The sequence below is a fragment of the Geospiza fortis genome, unplaced genomic scaffold (genome assembly GCF_000277835.1).
Source record: "Geospiza fortis unplaced genomic scaffold, GeoFor_1.0 scaffold217, whole genome shotgun sequence".
Lineage (NCBI taxonomy): Eukaryota > Metazoa > Chordata > Aves > Passeriformes > Thraupidae > Geospiza > Geospiza fortis.
In genome coordinates this window covers 57,601-71,738 of record NW_005054392.1, presented here as the reverse complement: position 1 = coordinate 71,738, position 14,138 = coordinate 57,601, and the positions used below count along the sequence as shown (strand labels likewise).

Sequence of the window (14,138 nt, the reverse complement as noted above, 5' to 3'; positions counted from 1 at the left end):
GAAATCCCTCCCCCCCAAAACAAACAAACAAACCAAACCCCAACCAACCAAAACCCCCAAACAAACAAAAAGCCCCAACCCCAAAGCAGAACTCGTGCAGGTGCAGAGCTGCCCCCGGTGGTCCGTGCGTGGTGCGATTGGAGCCCCGTGAACTCCAGCTGATCATTATAGCTCATCTTTACAAGTTCAAGGCCAGAAAGATTTTTCTTACTAAGTGCTGCAGAAGGGAGTAGCTTTCAAAGAGCAGGAATTTATAGTTATCTAAGAATTTCTTCTTTGCATCTCTTCCTCCTTTGAAAGGGGTTTGCTGGCTTTGATGTGAATTTAAGGGAGACACTAGAGGATATTGCTTAGAAGGATCAAACCCTTGTACTAAAGATATAATAGGAACCTTGTAACCATTTTGTGTTCCAAAGGATAAACAGCTTATTTGTGTGAGCAGTTCATTTAGTTGAACATCAAATTTGTAATGAAGCTATATTGTTCTGAGACAAAAAAAATACAGATTTTTGGTAGTTTGTGGTGGCAAAACCAACTGCCATTATATTAAATACAACTGTTATGACTCAGTTACAAACTTTTTGCTAGCACTGCTTAGCGACAGAGTTGACAGCAACCTGCTCTACATTTTAACGAACCAGAAGTCAAATAGTTTGTGTGTTGATTTTGGGACTCAAAAACAGACTAGAAATTACATGTTTATAAAATGTAAGCTGCAACTGCTAAGCCAAACAATGGCACTAATCAGTTTTTAGTTGTGTATATGCCAGTATACTTAAGTATTTCTAAAATATTTTCATTTTGTTGACTGCAGTAAAGTATAGTAGGCGTTATAGGAAAATTGCAGCTGTTGGCAGTGCATGATGGTCTGTTTTTTAAATCTACCATTTAAGTAGTTCTGTTACAGAAGTTATTTAACTCTATTTAGCATTGATAGAGTAAAAACAGTAGAACAATTTGTTTGCACAAATGCCTGCATAAGCACTTCATCTTTTCTTAGCAATTACCCTTTTTATTGTTTAGGGAATAAACACAGCAGCTCCTTGTTAATAATTTTGGAAAAGCTGTGAGAGAAAGTGTCAGGGGAGTTCCAAATTCCTTAATTTGTCCATACAGACAAACGATGAAGTCAACCAGAAAGCATGTTAAGTAATGTTTAGAGTAGATGATGTATCTCTCTAATTGCCTTCAGATGACTGTTGTCTTTCATCACAGTAAATGCATTTATTTTATTTAGATGCAGTCACCTCATCCTAAGAGAAAAACAAAAGATGGAAATGCTTTAACTGCTTCTTGTAGTAGTAGCAGCAGACTAAAATTTTGCTTGTAATGAAGCTTTCATTTGAGCCCATTAATCAAGCTCAAAATTGGCCTCTTTGACAGCAGGAGTGATTTTTATTTTTTCACTAATACCTTTCAATGATTATTGCCAAGGGAGGAGGGTAGAGCTGAGCAGTACCCTTCTGAAAGGAACTTAGAAAATCTGTTTGGTAATTTATTTGAGCTGCTGAAAACACTTAAGTTAGTTTTACATGTTTCTGGAAGATTACACTAATGCAGAAAATTCCATTGGTATATAACAATAACCAAAAAAAAGTACTGCAAGCAGTGAGTTGGCCTAGTTACAAGAAGGAATCAACAAGGGGAAATAGGACTTTACTGAGTGGATAGTAATCAAAAGTATTTGTGTATTTGTGGTGCTTTATAATGTGCAAGAGCAAGTGACAGAACTGAAATAGTTGTGAAATATTACTTGCAAATTTTGATTTATGTTAATATATAATTTTGAGATCCCTGATAGGCAAATTGGGCAAAGTATTATCTATAAAGAAGCCCCAAAATATACATACAAGATGGTTAATTTGTGAACCCATTTTTTCCCACCCGCTGAAGTCGCTCGAGTTGGAGAGTTGGCCTATTCCAGCTAACCAGTGACAGGACAAGAGAATACAGTCTTTAGCTCTGCCAGGGGAGATTTTAGCTCTGCCAGGTTGGGCATTAAGAGGAATTCCTTTACAGAAAGGATGGTTATACATTGAATGGACTGCCCAGGGAGGTGGTGGAGTCGCTGTCCCTGGAGGTGTTTGAGGAAAGACTGGACGTGACACCCAGTGCCGTGATCTGTTTGACACGGCGGTGTTTGGTCATAGGTCAGACTTGATGTTCTCAGAAGTCCTTTCCAGCCTCATCAGTTATGTGTGATTCATTTTAGTCTGGTTTTGTATGTGTTAGCAAACTCCGAGTCACTGTGGAATAGTGTCTGAACCTTCTCGTGCTCATTGCTGTTTGCAGCTTTGTGCTTTTCTGAGGTGATGTGCATGCTGGCTGCTGCCACCAAGAAAAATCTGCAGCAGCCAAGTGTGAAAATTTTTCAACTACCCATTCTTTCAGGTATTTCATGCTGGATGTCATCTTTCTGGTTGCAACAAATAATAATAATAATAATCTGCTGCTGCATTTTACTTTCAGAAGTTAGAAAAATTTTATGCACATATACACTCACGAATATTCATTGTTTTAAGAAAAAAACATTACAGATTTGGGATATCTCATTTTGTTTGATTTCAGAATATGAAAAGTTACGACACTGGGATTTATAAAAATCATTGAATAGCTCACTGAGTCCAACCACTGTACCAATTCCTATACAAATATGTAGGTAAAAAGGGCCCACTGATTACCTTAACTTCTGAGGGGGGAAAAAAGATGTATTTCAGTTAAGATAGATCTTGTGTTATCACTCAGACCCTTTTTAAATGTATCAGTATAGAAGAGGTGCAGGACAAAAGGAGAGGTGAAATAAAAACTTGGAGCACCTGGAAAGCAGTGGCAAAGGAAGCAATCACTGCATGAAGGCTGCCTGTGTAGCTGAACTGGTGAATATACCCTGGACAAACCAACGTGAAGGTCCCTGTTTTGGTTAGATGTGTGTTTGACTACTGTGGAGACAATCAGAACTCATAGGCTACTAGAGAAATAGTTGTGAAATAGTTGTGAGAAACTTTCCCATGGTGTTCTGCATTCATGCCCAACTTCGCTGATGGTAACTTATAATACAGTTTAGTAAAGCATATCTGTGAAAAAATACTGTCATATTCCATTGTATTACAATCATTATTTTTCAACCTTTTTTCTCTCCTCCCCATATTTGTTCTGTAGAAACAAAGGAAGAATGAAGTCAACAAAGGTTCGTGAGTCATCATTTTTGGTATGTCAACCCTGATGTGTTTTGGTGCTTTGGGAATGGGAAGAAGAAATCCCTGCCCTGAGCGCAGTCTGTGGCAGGGCATTGACAAGTCACTCAGGGTGGTGATGGGTGTTTAAATGCCTACTGGGGGCTTTCTGTTTCAAAAAAGATTTTTTAAAATTATGTGTTTTGGGAAAGGGCTCTGGCCTGTGTGCAGGCAATGGCAGTGGTGGTGGCATTTGGCAGCAGAGAAGCTGCCAAAAGCAGAATGGGAGTGAGTAACTTTAACAGTTGGCTGATTTCAAAGTACATGGATAGGTAAAAACTACTGAACATTGCTGTAGTTTTGTTGTTTCTGAGTCAAATGAAGTTTGCCAACTAAATGTTGACAGATAAAGGCAGTTATTTGGTAAAATATGTCAAAACAAAAATGGTCAACAATAACAAAAATCACCATATATTGTTGATCTTCTAAAGAACACCTATTACTAATAAATCTGAAGGTCCAAGTAGATATTGCTCTTAAATATTGTAAATATAGGCTTAGATTTTGCTTAGCATATGAAGTTAGATGGAAGCTTCATTTTCTTGCAGGTAAGTGGAAAGAGATGAAAAAAATTAATAATGTGAGTGGGAGTCAGACCGAAAACCTAGGTTATTTAGAGCTGATTGAGTAGCAATATATTAAGACTTCTTCTGTCTACTCTCTCTAATTCTTTTAACACTTCATTAATGCTATTTTCATAACAAAAATCAGTACAGCTTACATGATACTCATGAAACATTAAAAATCTGATTTTTTTTCCACAGATAGAAAAGTTCCACATCTGCATTACAAATTTTACACCTACAGTAAAGTCATGCCAATTTAACTGAGTTGTCTGATAGGTCTGATTAAAGATCAGACTTGTGATTGGCTGATGGCAACCCACAGAAACATAGAAAACTATTAATTTTAGAGCATGCATATTTCCTGCTAAAAGTATGATGATAACACCAACTTTCCTAGGGCGGTGCCACCATGATTAGTTTTATATTTACCAAGGCACTGGAGGATGCAGAGATCTGCCTCTGTAAATCTCACTAAAGCTGTAGCTATGTTGAACAGTAATTCCTGTTGACTTTGGCACCTGACTTCATTTAAACTTCTTTTAAATCCTTCTGGATGTGTAGCTGCCTCTTTAAAGTGTTCGTAATTTAAAAATCTAATTTGTATGAAAAGCATAGATTTTGGAAGTTTCAGCTCTAAAGCTGTTACATTGCTTATTGCTGCTGAATGGGGGCTTCTGTTCTTCAGCTATGCTCTGAAATGTATTTGTTGCACCAGTTTTGAGACATACTCCTTCTTTCTGTGAAGTCATAAGTTGTGGGTTTTTTGGGAAGGAAAAACCTACATTCATGCAGTACTACAAATGTAATAATATACATAACCGTCATACTCAGTGTTACTGTTTGCAATCTCCATCCATAGTTTTGCAGCCCTGGTGTATTACAGAACGAGAAAAATGCCCTCTACACTAAAGAATTTCATGTGGTTGCACAGGTGAAATAAGCAGAGTGAAAGTAAGACAAAAGCAGCAAGGAGATGGCAAATGCTTTCCTTCACTCCCTCAGAACAGTGATAAAGTGTTGAGAAAATTAGCAAGCCCTTTATCTCCAAGATAATGTGCTGTGTTCTATGTGGCCGTGAGTTTTCTGCATGCCAGTCTGGCTTGATGAGAGTGGCAACTCCTTTGTGGAAGAGCACAGCTGAGTGTCTTTGAAGGAGATGAATGCAATTAAACTTGATGGGTCTAATCTAGTGTCAACTAACACAGGGAGGAAAGATTAAAGAATAGAGCTCGTGATATTATAACAACTAATCCAAGGTGATTTATCTTCTTCTGCAGTCTAAGCTAGTAGTTCTTCCTTATTCCTCAGGGATTTCTCTATGTGTTGCATGGTAAATACTTATTTTACTAGATGTTCACATATTTGGAAAGTTCTTCAGGGTTTTTCTTTCCTAGTTGGTATGGGTAGGGGCTGAACTTGTAATTTATCTCACCTTTCAAATTGATGCTGATGTATTAAAACATGAAGAGAAGATGTCTTTGTCTCCATTGCAATACCTTTTTCCAAAAGCAGTCGTTATCTGGGGGAGTTTTGCATTTTGTAATTCATACCCAAATGTACCAGGATTGCAGTTTTGGTTTAGTCCTGTGTGAAAGCTGATGGAGAACAAATCTCATGTTCAGTTCTCTGCTATGTGTGCTTCCAGCATAGCCTAAACTTTGTTCTGTTCTGAAGAGGTTACATTTCATCGGTTTTAGTTCTTATTGATTGAAAAAAGAAAAAAAGTTCTGTCTAATGAAACTCTACCAAGACTTCAGGTCTGAATTTTCATCTTGAAAGACTTAAGTAATAAAGGCCAAGATATCCAGCACATTCCTTCTGTACTGCAGAAGAGCAGAACACCACAAAAAGGAGAAAGCCTACTATAGAAACTAAAAGGTACAGCTAAAGGGTTGTACAAGTGGTGTGAAGGAGACTGTACTAGAAAGACAGAGGCAGTGCTTGCCATGGAATCAGAACTTGAAAAAGAATGAAAGGTAGTCATTATGGTGATGGCTGGGGATGAGAAAGCATCAGTCAGGAAGCTGAAGTTGTGTCCAAGTGATGGAGTTCAAAAGGATCTCTAACCTTGAAGGATTAGAAGTAAAAAAGCAAATGGCAAGCCAAAAAGTGACTTGGAGGAGCAGATACAAGTGTCTGAGTAGGCATGGGCTCTTCAGCCTGGTAGAGAGACTGTGGATGTGAGATATGATAGAAATCTGAAAAATCATGAGTGGCACAGAGAAGATGGATAGCTATTGCTTTTTTTCAACATTTCTTCTGAACGAAAAATGAGGGGATGTGTGCAGTGTAACTGAAGTCTAGAAACCAAAGTGATTCTTTGCATAAGAGACCCCTGAGGACTCCCTTTGGATTAAAGTTTATACAGGTTGAAAGAGTAACTGGAAAAGTTTGTAGAAAAGGGACCTTTTGAATGTTACTAAATATATAGAAACGGCTGGAAATAGCCAGAGCTGCAAACAGTGGGAGGTCATGGGATTGTTGAGGGGGACCATCTTACTTTAGCACTGGTGTTGGTGGCTGAACTTGGAGATGGAGGTGGTGACTCATAGAAAGGTGACTCTTTAACCTATTTTTCAGTAAGTGTGTATTACTCTAGGAATAATACTCTTCAACATTTGGAGTGCCCTGGAGCAGCTTAATCAAACAAAAAAGCATCGAAGCAGAAATGTTCCAAAAATGTGATGTCTAAAGATTTTGTATTCATTCTGTCTTCACAGGAATCTCATGATCACGTTCTTTTGGATATTCCTGTCAGTAGAGAGCAGATGAATCATTATCGAGCTGCAGCTGAAACTGCTCAAAGTGAACTTGCAGCACTTTCAGTGAAGTATGACTGTGCCCAGTCAGAGGTACAGCTAAAAATAATTTCAAATCCTTCTCCAAACCTGAGGATATTTTGCAGTTTCCTTATGCAGGGAATAGAAAGCTTGCAGAAAGTCCAAAACTTGCTTTTCCTACAGAACTTTTGGGTTTTTGTTTTTAGAATGCCTGCGTGATTTTTACTTTGTTTCCTTCTCTGATCAAGAATTGATTATAAGTTTATATTTGGAAGATTTGAAGCAGTGTAGCTTTTTATCATCATCTAAGTGCAGTATGTTTGTATTAAACCTAAAAATTAATTAAATTGTGGTTGTATAAACATTCAGATAGATATCCTCCTCTTCCTGCTGGTGAGTTAAGATCTAGCTGCTCATCTTTACTCATGTCTCCCTTCTACTCAAGTTATAGCTCCCCAATTGTGCTTTGCTTTCATCACCAGAGAAATTGTGTTTGTGCTAATGAGGTTGATTGTAGCTAGAGAGGCTGAAGAACACATGCACATACTTTTTTACTCTTCCTGCTCTGTAGATGGTGTTTCTCAGGAGAGAATTTATTACAGGACAATTTTTAGAGCTGCCTTATTTCCACAAGTGATTTTTTTTAATATATAACTGGTTAAAATTGATTTGATTGAAGTCAGCAATGTGGGCAGTGGTCAGTTTTAAAGTGGAGTAAAATTTGCCTTTAGAAGACATGAAATGCTTACATTAATTCACATACAGAACTACAGGCATAAGTGGCCATTGGCTGAGGTTTAATTTGATCAGTTGATCCTGCAGTTACTGCAGAGTTCCCCTGCATTTAACATTTAATATTTATTCAGAACTGGTGCCTTAAATTTAAATTTTAAGAAGCCATAGAGACTTTAATGTTCTCATATGAAGAATTTATTACTGGAAATGTTGAATGGCTTTATTGCCAGAACATCTGACTGATTTATAGATTTTTCAAGACAGTGCTTGCAAAAGCATAGTCAAAAAAGCAGCTGTTCATGCTCTTGTTAATAAAGACCTTCATGACCCAGCTGAGGTCAGAGCCTTGTTCTGCTGAGTGCTCTGTAAAACTCACGATATGGGATTATTCTTGCTTTTTCTGCTATTGGAACTGACCACAAAGACAATGGACAGATGAAAAAATACCACATGGGGAGTTGAACCACAGAGAAATTTTAAGATTACGAACAGTCTAAGATACCATAGCTTGGTCCAGCTGCCAAGCAAAGCAGTGCTATTGTTCCTTCAGCTGCTCATTTCCTTCCCCACACTGCCCCACCCCTTGTCCCAGCACAGATGTGTGTGTCGTTTTTACAGTGCACTGCTGTGTCCATGCAATTGAGAAAGAATTCCTTTCCTTCTGAGTTGCTTTTTAGCCAGATCAGTTTGCCAATCTTATTTCACCTTATAGCTGTAGAAGTGCTTCTTCTAGCAGTAAGAGGAGGGTGGAGTATGGAAATGAAGCCCATGAACCTGGGAAAAAGCCAAGCTGCTTTTCTTGAACTCGGTGCTGCTCCAGAGTGTCTGATAAAGCTGTGCTTGCATGTGAAGCATAAGCTTATTGAAGGCTGTGCTGCTGCTGCTGCTGCTGCAAGGCTGATCCTCCTACCTGATTTCTCAGTGTTAGCCTTTGCTCTGTGATTCTCTTTCTCCTCTGCAAGAGAAGAAGTGAACTATTTTCTATTGTTATTGAAGTTGTTTGTAGGGGAGTCAGACAAACACAGAACTGGTGAGAGGGAGAGGACAGCATGCGTGGCTGGAAAGAGGAGAAGCAGGACCTCCCTTTTCCAAGGCAGTTGCTGTTCTGCTGGCTCACCAGCCTCTCAAATTTCTCTGAGTGTCTTGGGTCATACTGAATGACTCCAATAGAGAAGTGAATTTCCCGTTGTTCTGGATTGCAGTTAAATGTCTTAAATATTTTTTCCCTTAAAATGTTAGCCACAATTTAGAAGTTTGGTCATTCACTATAAAGAACAGTTAACTTGGCTAAAGTATTTGCCTGTTAATTTCATGTGATAGGACAGAAGTCCTTCAGGTTGCATCTTGCTGCTTTTAATTGGAATTGTCGGGAAAGCTGAAGCATGCCTTAACACTTACTGTGACAAAAAAGTCCACTTTAAATTACTTGTTCCTAGTAACAGAAAAAGTCATATGGAAATTTTGTTTGCTTGGTGAGTCTCCCTCAAGTGAAGTCTCCTAGAGAAGCTTCTAATAGAAATAGTTCAATGGAAAATGGTATTTCTAACAAAGAGAGAGAGAAAAATCTACTGAACTCTATGGACTCTTGGAAAGCTCTAACATCATCCCTGTAAGAGGTCACTAACATTTAAGGGTGATTTTCCTCCTCCTACCCTTCCTTAAAAGGGTAGGAGGAGGAAAATCTGTTGCTGTTTCTGTGTAAATACAGCTATGGATTATCATACCCCAAAATAACTATTTGCAAAAGATGAGAAGAGGGTGCCAACCACACAATGCTCCAAAAATTTAGTTGCCTCTGAATATGCCTCAAACCATCAAAAGGCCCCACATTAATACAGCAGGATACTTTGCTGTTACAACTCCCTGCAGCTCTAGATTATCTGTGGAATTAAGCACCAGATTTGGAAGCAGGCAGGCAGCAGGCAAAAAAGAGGGAATAGTGTTGTTAATAACTTTGCTGTAATGCAGATACATAGGAGACATGAGTTAAGGTTGTGCAGCAGAACTTAAGTTAGACTTTTCCTAAATTCTGAATTAGTAAATAAACTTATTTTCCTGTAAGATGTTATCTTGAAAAGTTGTACTGTTACCCAACAGTAGCTTTTGTTTTTGCAAACCTCTTCCATTGCTTTTTCCTAGTCATGTGAAAGTAAAGTTGTGTCCCTCTACTCAGTCTTGTAGCGATGGAAATGTGTTTCTTGTCATATTACTAAGCTTATAATACAGTCATGTTATTTCAGGCTGGGAAAACTATTCTTCAGTAATTTTCTCCTTTTCTACCTATAGCTGCTTAAACTCAGGTCGAGCATGATCTCTAAAGAAGCTTCTTTTCAAGAGCTGAAGGCTGAAGCTGAAAGCTATAAGGAAAACAATGCCAGACTGATGTCTCGCCTCCTGTCTTTGCAAACACAAATCCAGGAGATGGAAGAAGAGCTCTGCGTGCTCACTGCTTCTAAAAACCAGGCTGAGCTGGCAGCTCAGATGGCATGTAAGGAAAACTTGGAGCTGAAGGAGGAGCTCCATGAGAAAAGTGCAGAACTTAAGTAAGTCATGTGAGATAAGAAACAACTTCTTTTTGGGTGGGATGACGGAATGGTACAGTTGTCAATATAGAAAAATAAGTTGGTGGATAGACTTTATTGCAGTTCTGAATTCTGTTACAGTGTCTGAGTGTGTGGAAGGTGTTGAAATTTGAATTTTGTTTTGAGTTGGTAGTCAATACCTAGAAGTTTGAATGTTTTGTACTTTGAAGGTGAAATGCATTGAACTTATAAAATACAGTATCCTTTAACTGTACTGTTCTTAGCACAGTGTATCAGAGCACTGATATGTCAGTTCCACATAATTGCTCATGTTTCATGTCTGTAGGATGGAGACTCATAGAAAAGTTGATTGGTATGAAAATATTCTAAGCTCTTAAATTCCAAAATCAGTGTCAGTCCTATTAATAGACATCTGGACTTTTTAAATGGATTTTTCTGCCCATTATCAGACTAATATTTGTGACTCCATCAATACTGTCTAGAGCAAGGAGTGAGTGCTTACCAGAGCAAGGTGAGTGTTTACCAGACACCTGTCTTTCCCAAATCAGTGTTTGGCACAGCTCTGCCAGGTTTTATGCATTAAAAGTGAATAATTAAGTAATTTTAAAACTTAGAGAAAACCATTACAGTGCACTTGTTTATTACCAGCTGATTTGCCAAAAGCCCTGCCTGGAGAGTGCAGTTTTACATAATGGCTGTTAAGATTCTTTAAAATGCTATTTCTGGTATGGAAAAAAAAATAAGAAGAAGAAGAAAAGGGAAGAAAAACCTCCTATCCTGTTTGCTAGCCTAACTCACTGGGAGAAAACTTCTGGAATACTGTGTTTCATACTTGCCTGCCATTATAGTGATACAATCAATTTTATGGGCATAAATCTCTGCTGTCACTCCCAGAGCAGTCCTGGCTGCTCTCTTTGGCATACAATACTTGTGTAATCAGTTCTGTTTGTGCTGATGCGTGGTGATCAGGACCAAGGGACTGCTGCAAGAGAGAAGTGAGCAAAAAAAAAAAAAAAGCTTGATTTCCGCCTCTACCAATCCCAGCTCTGGTTCACTGTTGCACCTGGAGTGTGCCACTGGACTTCTGGCAAAGGGGAAGAGATACAGGGATAGTGACTCTGCTCATTTGGAAGGAACAAACACGTTGGATTGCTCATAAATGTGCAGTGTTTCCTTCCAAAGCTTTTTGTTGTCCTCAGCTAATGGTTACGTGTGTCACTTCACACTAACCAATGTGTTGACTCAATGAACATCAGTCCCTTATTCTGGCCACCCTGGTAGTGCCTGGCACATGACTAGTCCTAATTAGGTGTTCAAAAAAGATTTTCACTGAAAACCACTAATGAGAGGGAAGAGCAAGCCAGCACACATGAAGTACATATTTACATTCTATACCTTGGGGATACAGTAAGAAATGTTTGGTGAATTCTCTGATTGGCTTCCAGGATGTGCACCTCTCCTATTGAAAATGGTGCTTTTCTGCTCAACATGTCTATTGCCATGATATTTTTAGAGTGTGAACTGTCAAAAGCTTTTTTCTTCTTCTTTCTCCTTCCCTTCTCTTTGCTCATTAGTTCTGAAGAGCTAGCAAAACTGTGAAAAAGCTGTATTCTACTTTTTTGTACCTGATTGCCTATTTTCTAGGTGCTCACACCTCTGCGGCCCTACTGCAGGTAATTAGATTATTCGTAAAGTTATCAAATGAGTGCTTTGTACTTCAGATTTTTTATTTTTAGCAGCAGGCATGGTTTTGTTAGTGGATACCCAGTTTTTTAGAGCCACAGAACAGTTGTGGGTGGTCAATCTTACATAATATTCTGACATATAGGCATGCATATACGGCATGTCTGAGCCTAATACCTTTTCACTTCTGTTATATCCCTCCTCACAACAACAGTTCAGGATGGTTTAGTTTTGTTGGGGCTACAGAGGAAAGGAAGGTGCCCAGAGGTGAGGAAGCTGTGAGGGTGCTTGTGTTCTGAGGGACAGTGTCTGCTGCAGAAGGCAGAGCTCTTTGGGCTCACGGAGTGTGCTGTGCAGCAGTATGTGGAACTGCCCTCACAGCGCCCAGAGCAGTAATGAATGTTTTCCATTCCTCTCTGATATTCTGCCCCTCTCTTTCACTTTGCGGCAGTTTCAGCAACTGTACCGATCCCCCTCCTAAGGTTACGTGCTAAATCTTTTCATGGACTGTCTGTTTTGCTTACTGATTTATAAGCATTCACTATACTGTGTTTGCACTCACTGTGCATCTCCTGTTGGAGTCTCTGCGGCTCTTTGGTTATGGAATGATGCTCTGTTTGATTGCCAGCTGGGAGAGGAAGAAATCAGACATGGAAAAGAATGAGTCCAGCCCTCCTTAAAAACTGACAAGAGTGCTACACTCTGATAAGCAAATAAGTTTCAATAAAATATTTGCTCTAGACATGCATTTGGTTACATCTCAGGTCTTGATTTATTTTAGAGTGAAGAACTTGCTTTAGAAAGAACCTTGTTTTTCAAATGAAAGTGTCTTGCAAATTTACCACTACCAATCTACCATGTCTTGCATTCTTCCACTAAGTACCTCACTCGTGGGTGTTACTGAGAGGTGCTGGAGTTGACATTTGGATTACACTAGTGGTTGTTTTGAAATCTGTTTGGTTGGCTGGTTTTGCTAACCTGTTTGTAGCTTTTCATAAGTGATGTGTGTTTCAGCAGCATGAGCAAGATATTTTCTCTGTTTCCTACCGAATCAGACTGTGGTGGTTCTTGTTTGCTGGACCCATCTTTGTCCCTGGCAAGGGAAGGAATGTAACCATGTTTATATTAAACTCACTGGTAATTTATTTGTTGTTGTTCTTGTAGAGTATTTACAAACTGACCCTTGCTCTTAAGGCTAAGAACACGTTTCATGTGGGATATGCATCCATGTGATCGGCTCCTGTTGAGTGAAATTGATGGCAAAATTGTGATGAAATTGCTGGCAAAAAGCTCCCTTTTCTTAATATTTTTGTAGTAGCCCCTAGATGCTGTCTTTTTAAATGCATCCCCTTCATGAGTAGTGCTTCAGAGTACTGCACAGCAAAGTAGTGTCTCCTATCTCTGCTTCTGCTGGTAAACTTCCCTTCACAGATTCTCTGGATGTCTTACACTTCCATTGGTCCAGAAAGGCTTCTCTTTACTTGAAGTTTGTTAATCATCTCTGTCAGCACATCTCTAAAGAGAGAGGGGATGTGCTTTTTGCATATTTTTGCTAAGAGTTGATAATTCTCTCCCCCCCACTTAGTTTATCTAAGGTTTTGCTTGCAATTTCTACTTGTAGTATCTTGAGGGCACTATTTATTTGTGTCACTTAGTTCTTGTGTTTTATTCAAATTTATGCTGAGAATGAGATTGGGATCATAGAAGATTTTTTTTCATGTTTACCAAAAGCACTGATGAAGGAATGTTTACACGTAAGGCAACAGCAAAAGTTATATGTATTACATAACAGATATAGAGAATTAAATGTAACTTTTAAAATTCATTTGATGGTATGCAGAAGCTAGCAATAGTCTTGGGACAACGTATTTTGCCTATAATTCTTTTTCAGGGAACATTCATCCTGACATGTATATTTTCTCTGTCTGATTAGTAAATATTTGAATGAGTGTGAAGAAAACATGACTCAAGCTTCTAAAATCAGCAAAAACTATGAAGAGCTCCTTACGCATCTTTCTGGATTCTTGGACATAGACATCAGAGAAAAAGAGAAACCACAAGAACATTTAACATCAAAGGTGATTGTGTAGGCAAATGTTTCTCTACAGTGATTTAACAGAAAAATATTTCGTTGTCACAGAAGTAAAGCAAATAATAAAGATCTTTGTATTTAATTATGGTTTGCAGACAGTGCTATCATTTGAAGATGGATTTTTTTTCCCTACTGGGCTAATTTTCAAAGGTGCTGAAGACTAATAGGCCTCAGTGAACTCAGTCTGCTCTTATCTGCATAAATAATTTATCAGCCTGTAGTTCCCACATACAGCCCTGCTTAGATACTTGGTTAAAAGCTTTCCTTAAAACATTAATGTGGGTTTCAGCAGGTGATGTGTAAACTGTCGCACTAGATCTTATCTCTTATCTTGACCTGACATACCATTAAATACAAACATTTGAAATGGCATGCCCTAAAACAACCTTTTCTGTGTCCTGTAATAAAATGCTGTAAATAACTTTGTGGTGCTTCTGAGACTTATTAATATAAATTTATAATTTCTCTTCAGAATACTTCTGAAGTTCCAAAACTAAGCTTCCATT

At 38.6% G+C, this 14,138-nt stretch overlaps 1 protein-coding gene across 1 annotated transcript in view; it reads left to right on the top strand.

Moving 5' to 3' along the window:
* The window catches only part of CCDC170 (coiled-coil domain containing 170), a 33,916-nt gene that overhangs the window by 294 nt on the left and 19,484 nt on the right, over nucleotides 1-14,138 (top strand). Inside the window, exons 2-5 of the mRNA XM_005425635.3 lie at nucleotides 3,160-3,208; nucleotides 6,520-6,651; nucleotides 9,601-9,857; nucleotides 13,474-13,618. Of these exons, the coding sequence (XP_005425692.2) occupies nucleotides 3,173-3,208; nucleotides 6,520-6,651; nucleotides 9,601-9,857; nucleotides 13,474-13,618 (570 nt within the window). The 5' untranslated portion in view covers nucleotides 3,160-3,172. The remainder of the gene's footprint in view (nucleotides 1-3,159; nucleotides 3,209-6,519; nucleotides 6,652-9,600; nucleotides 9,858-13,473; nucleotides 13,619-14,138) is intronic.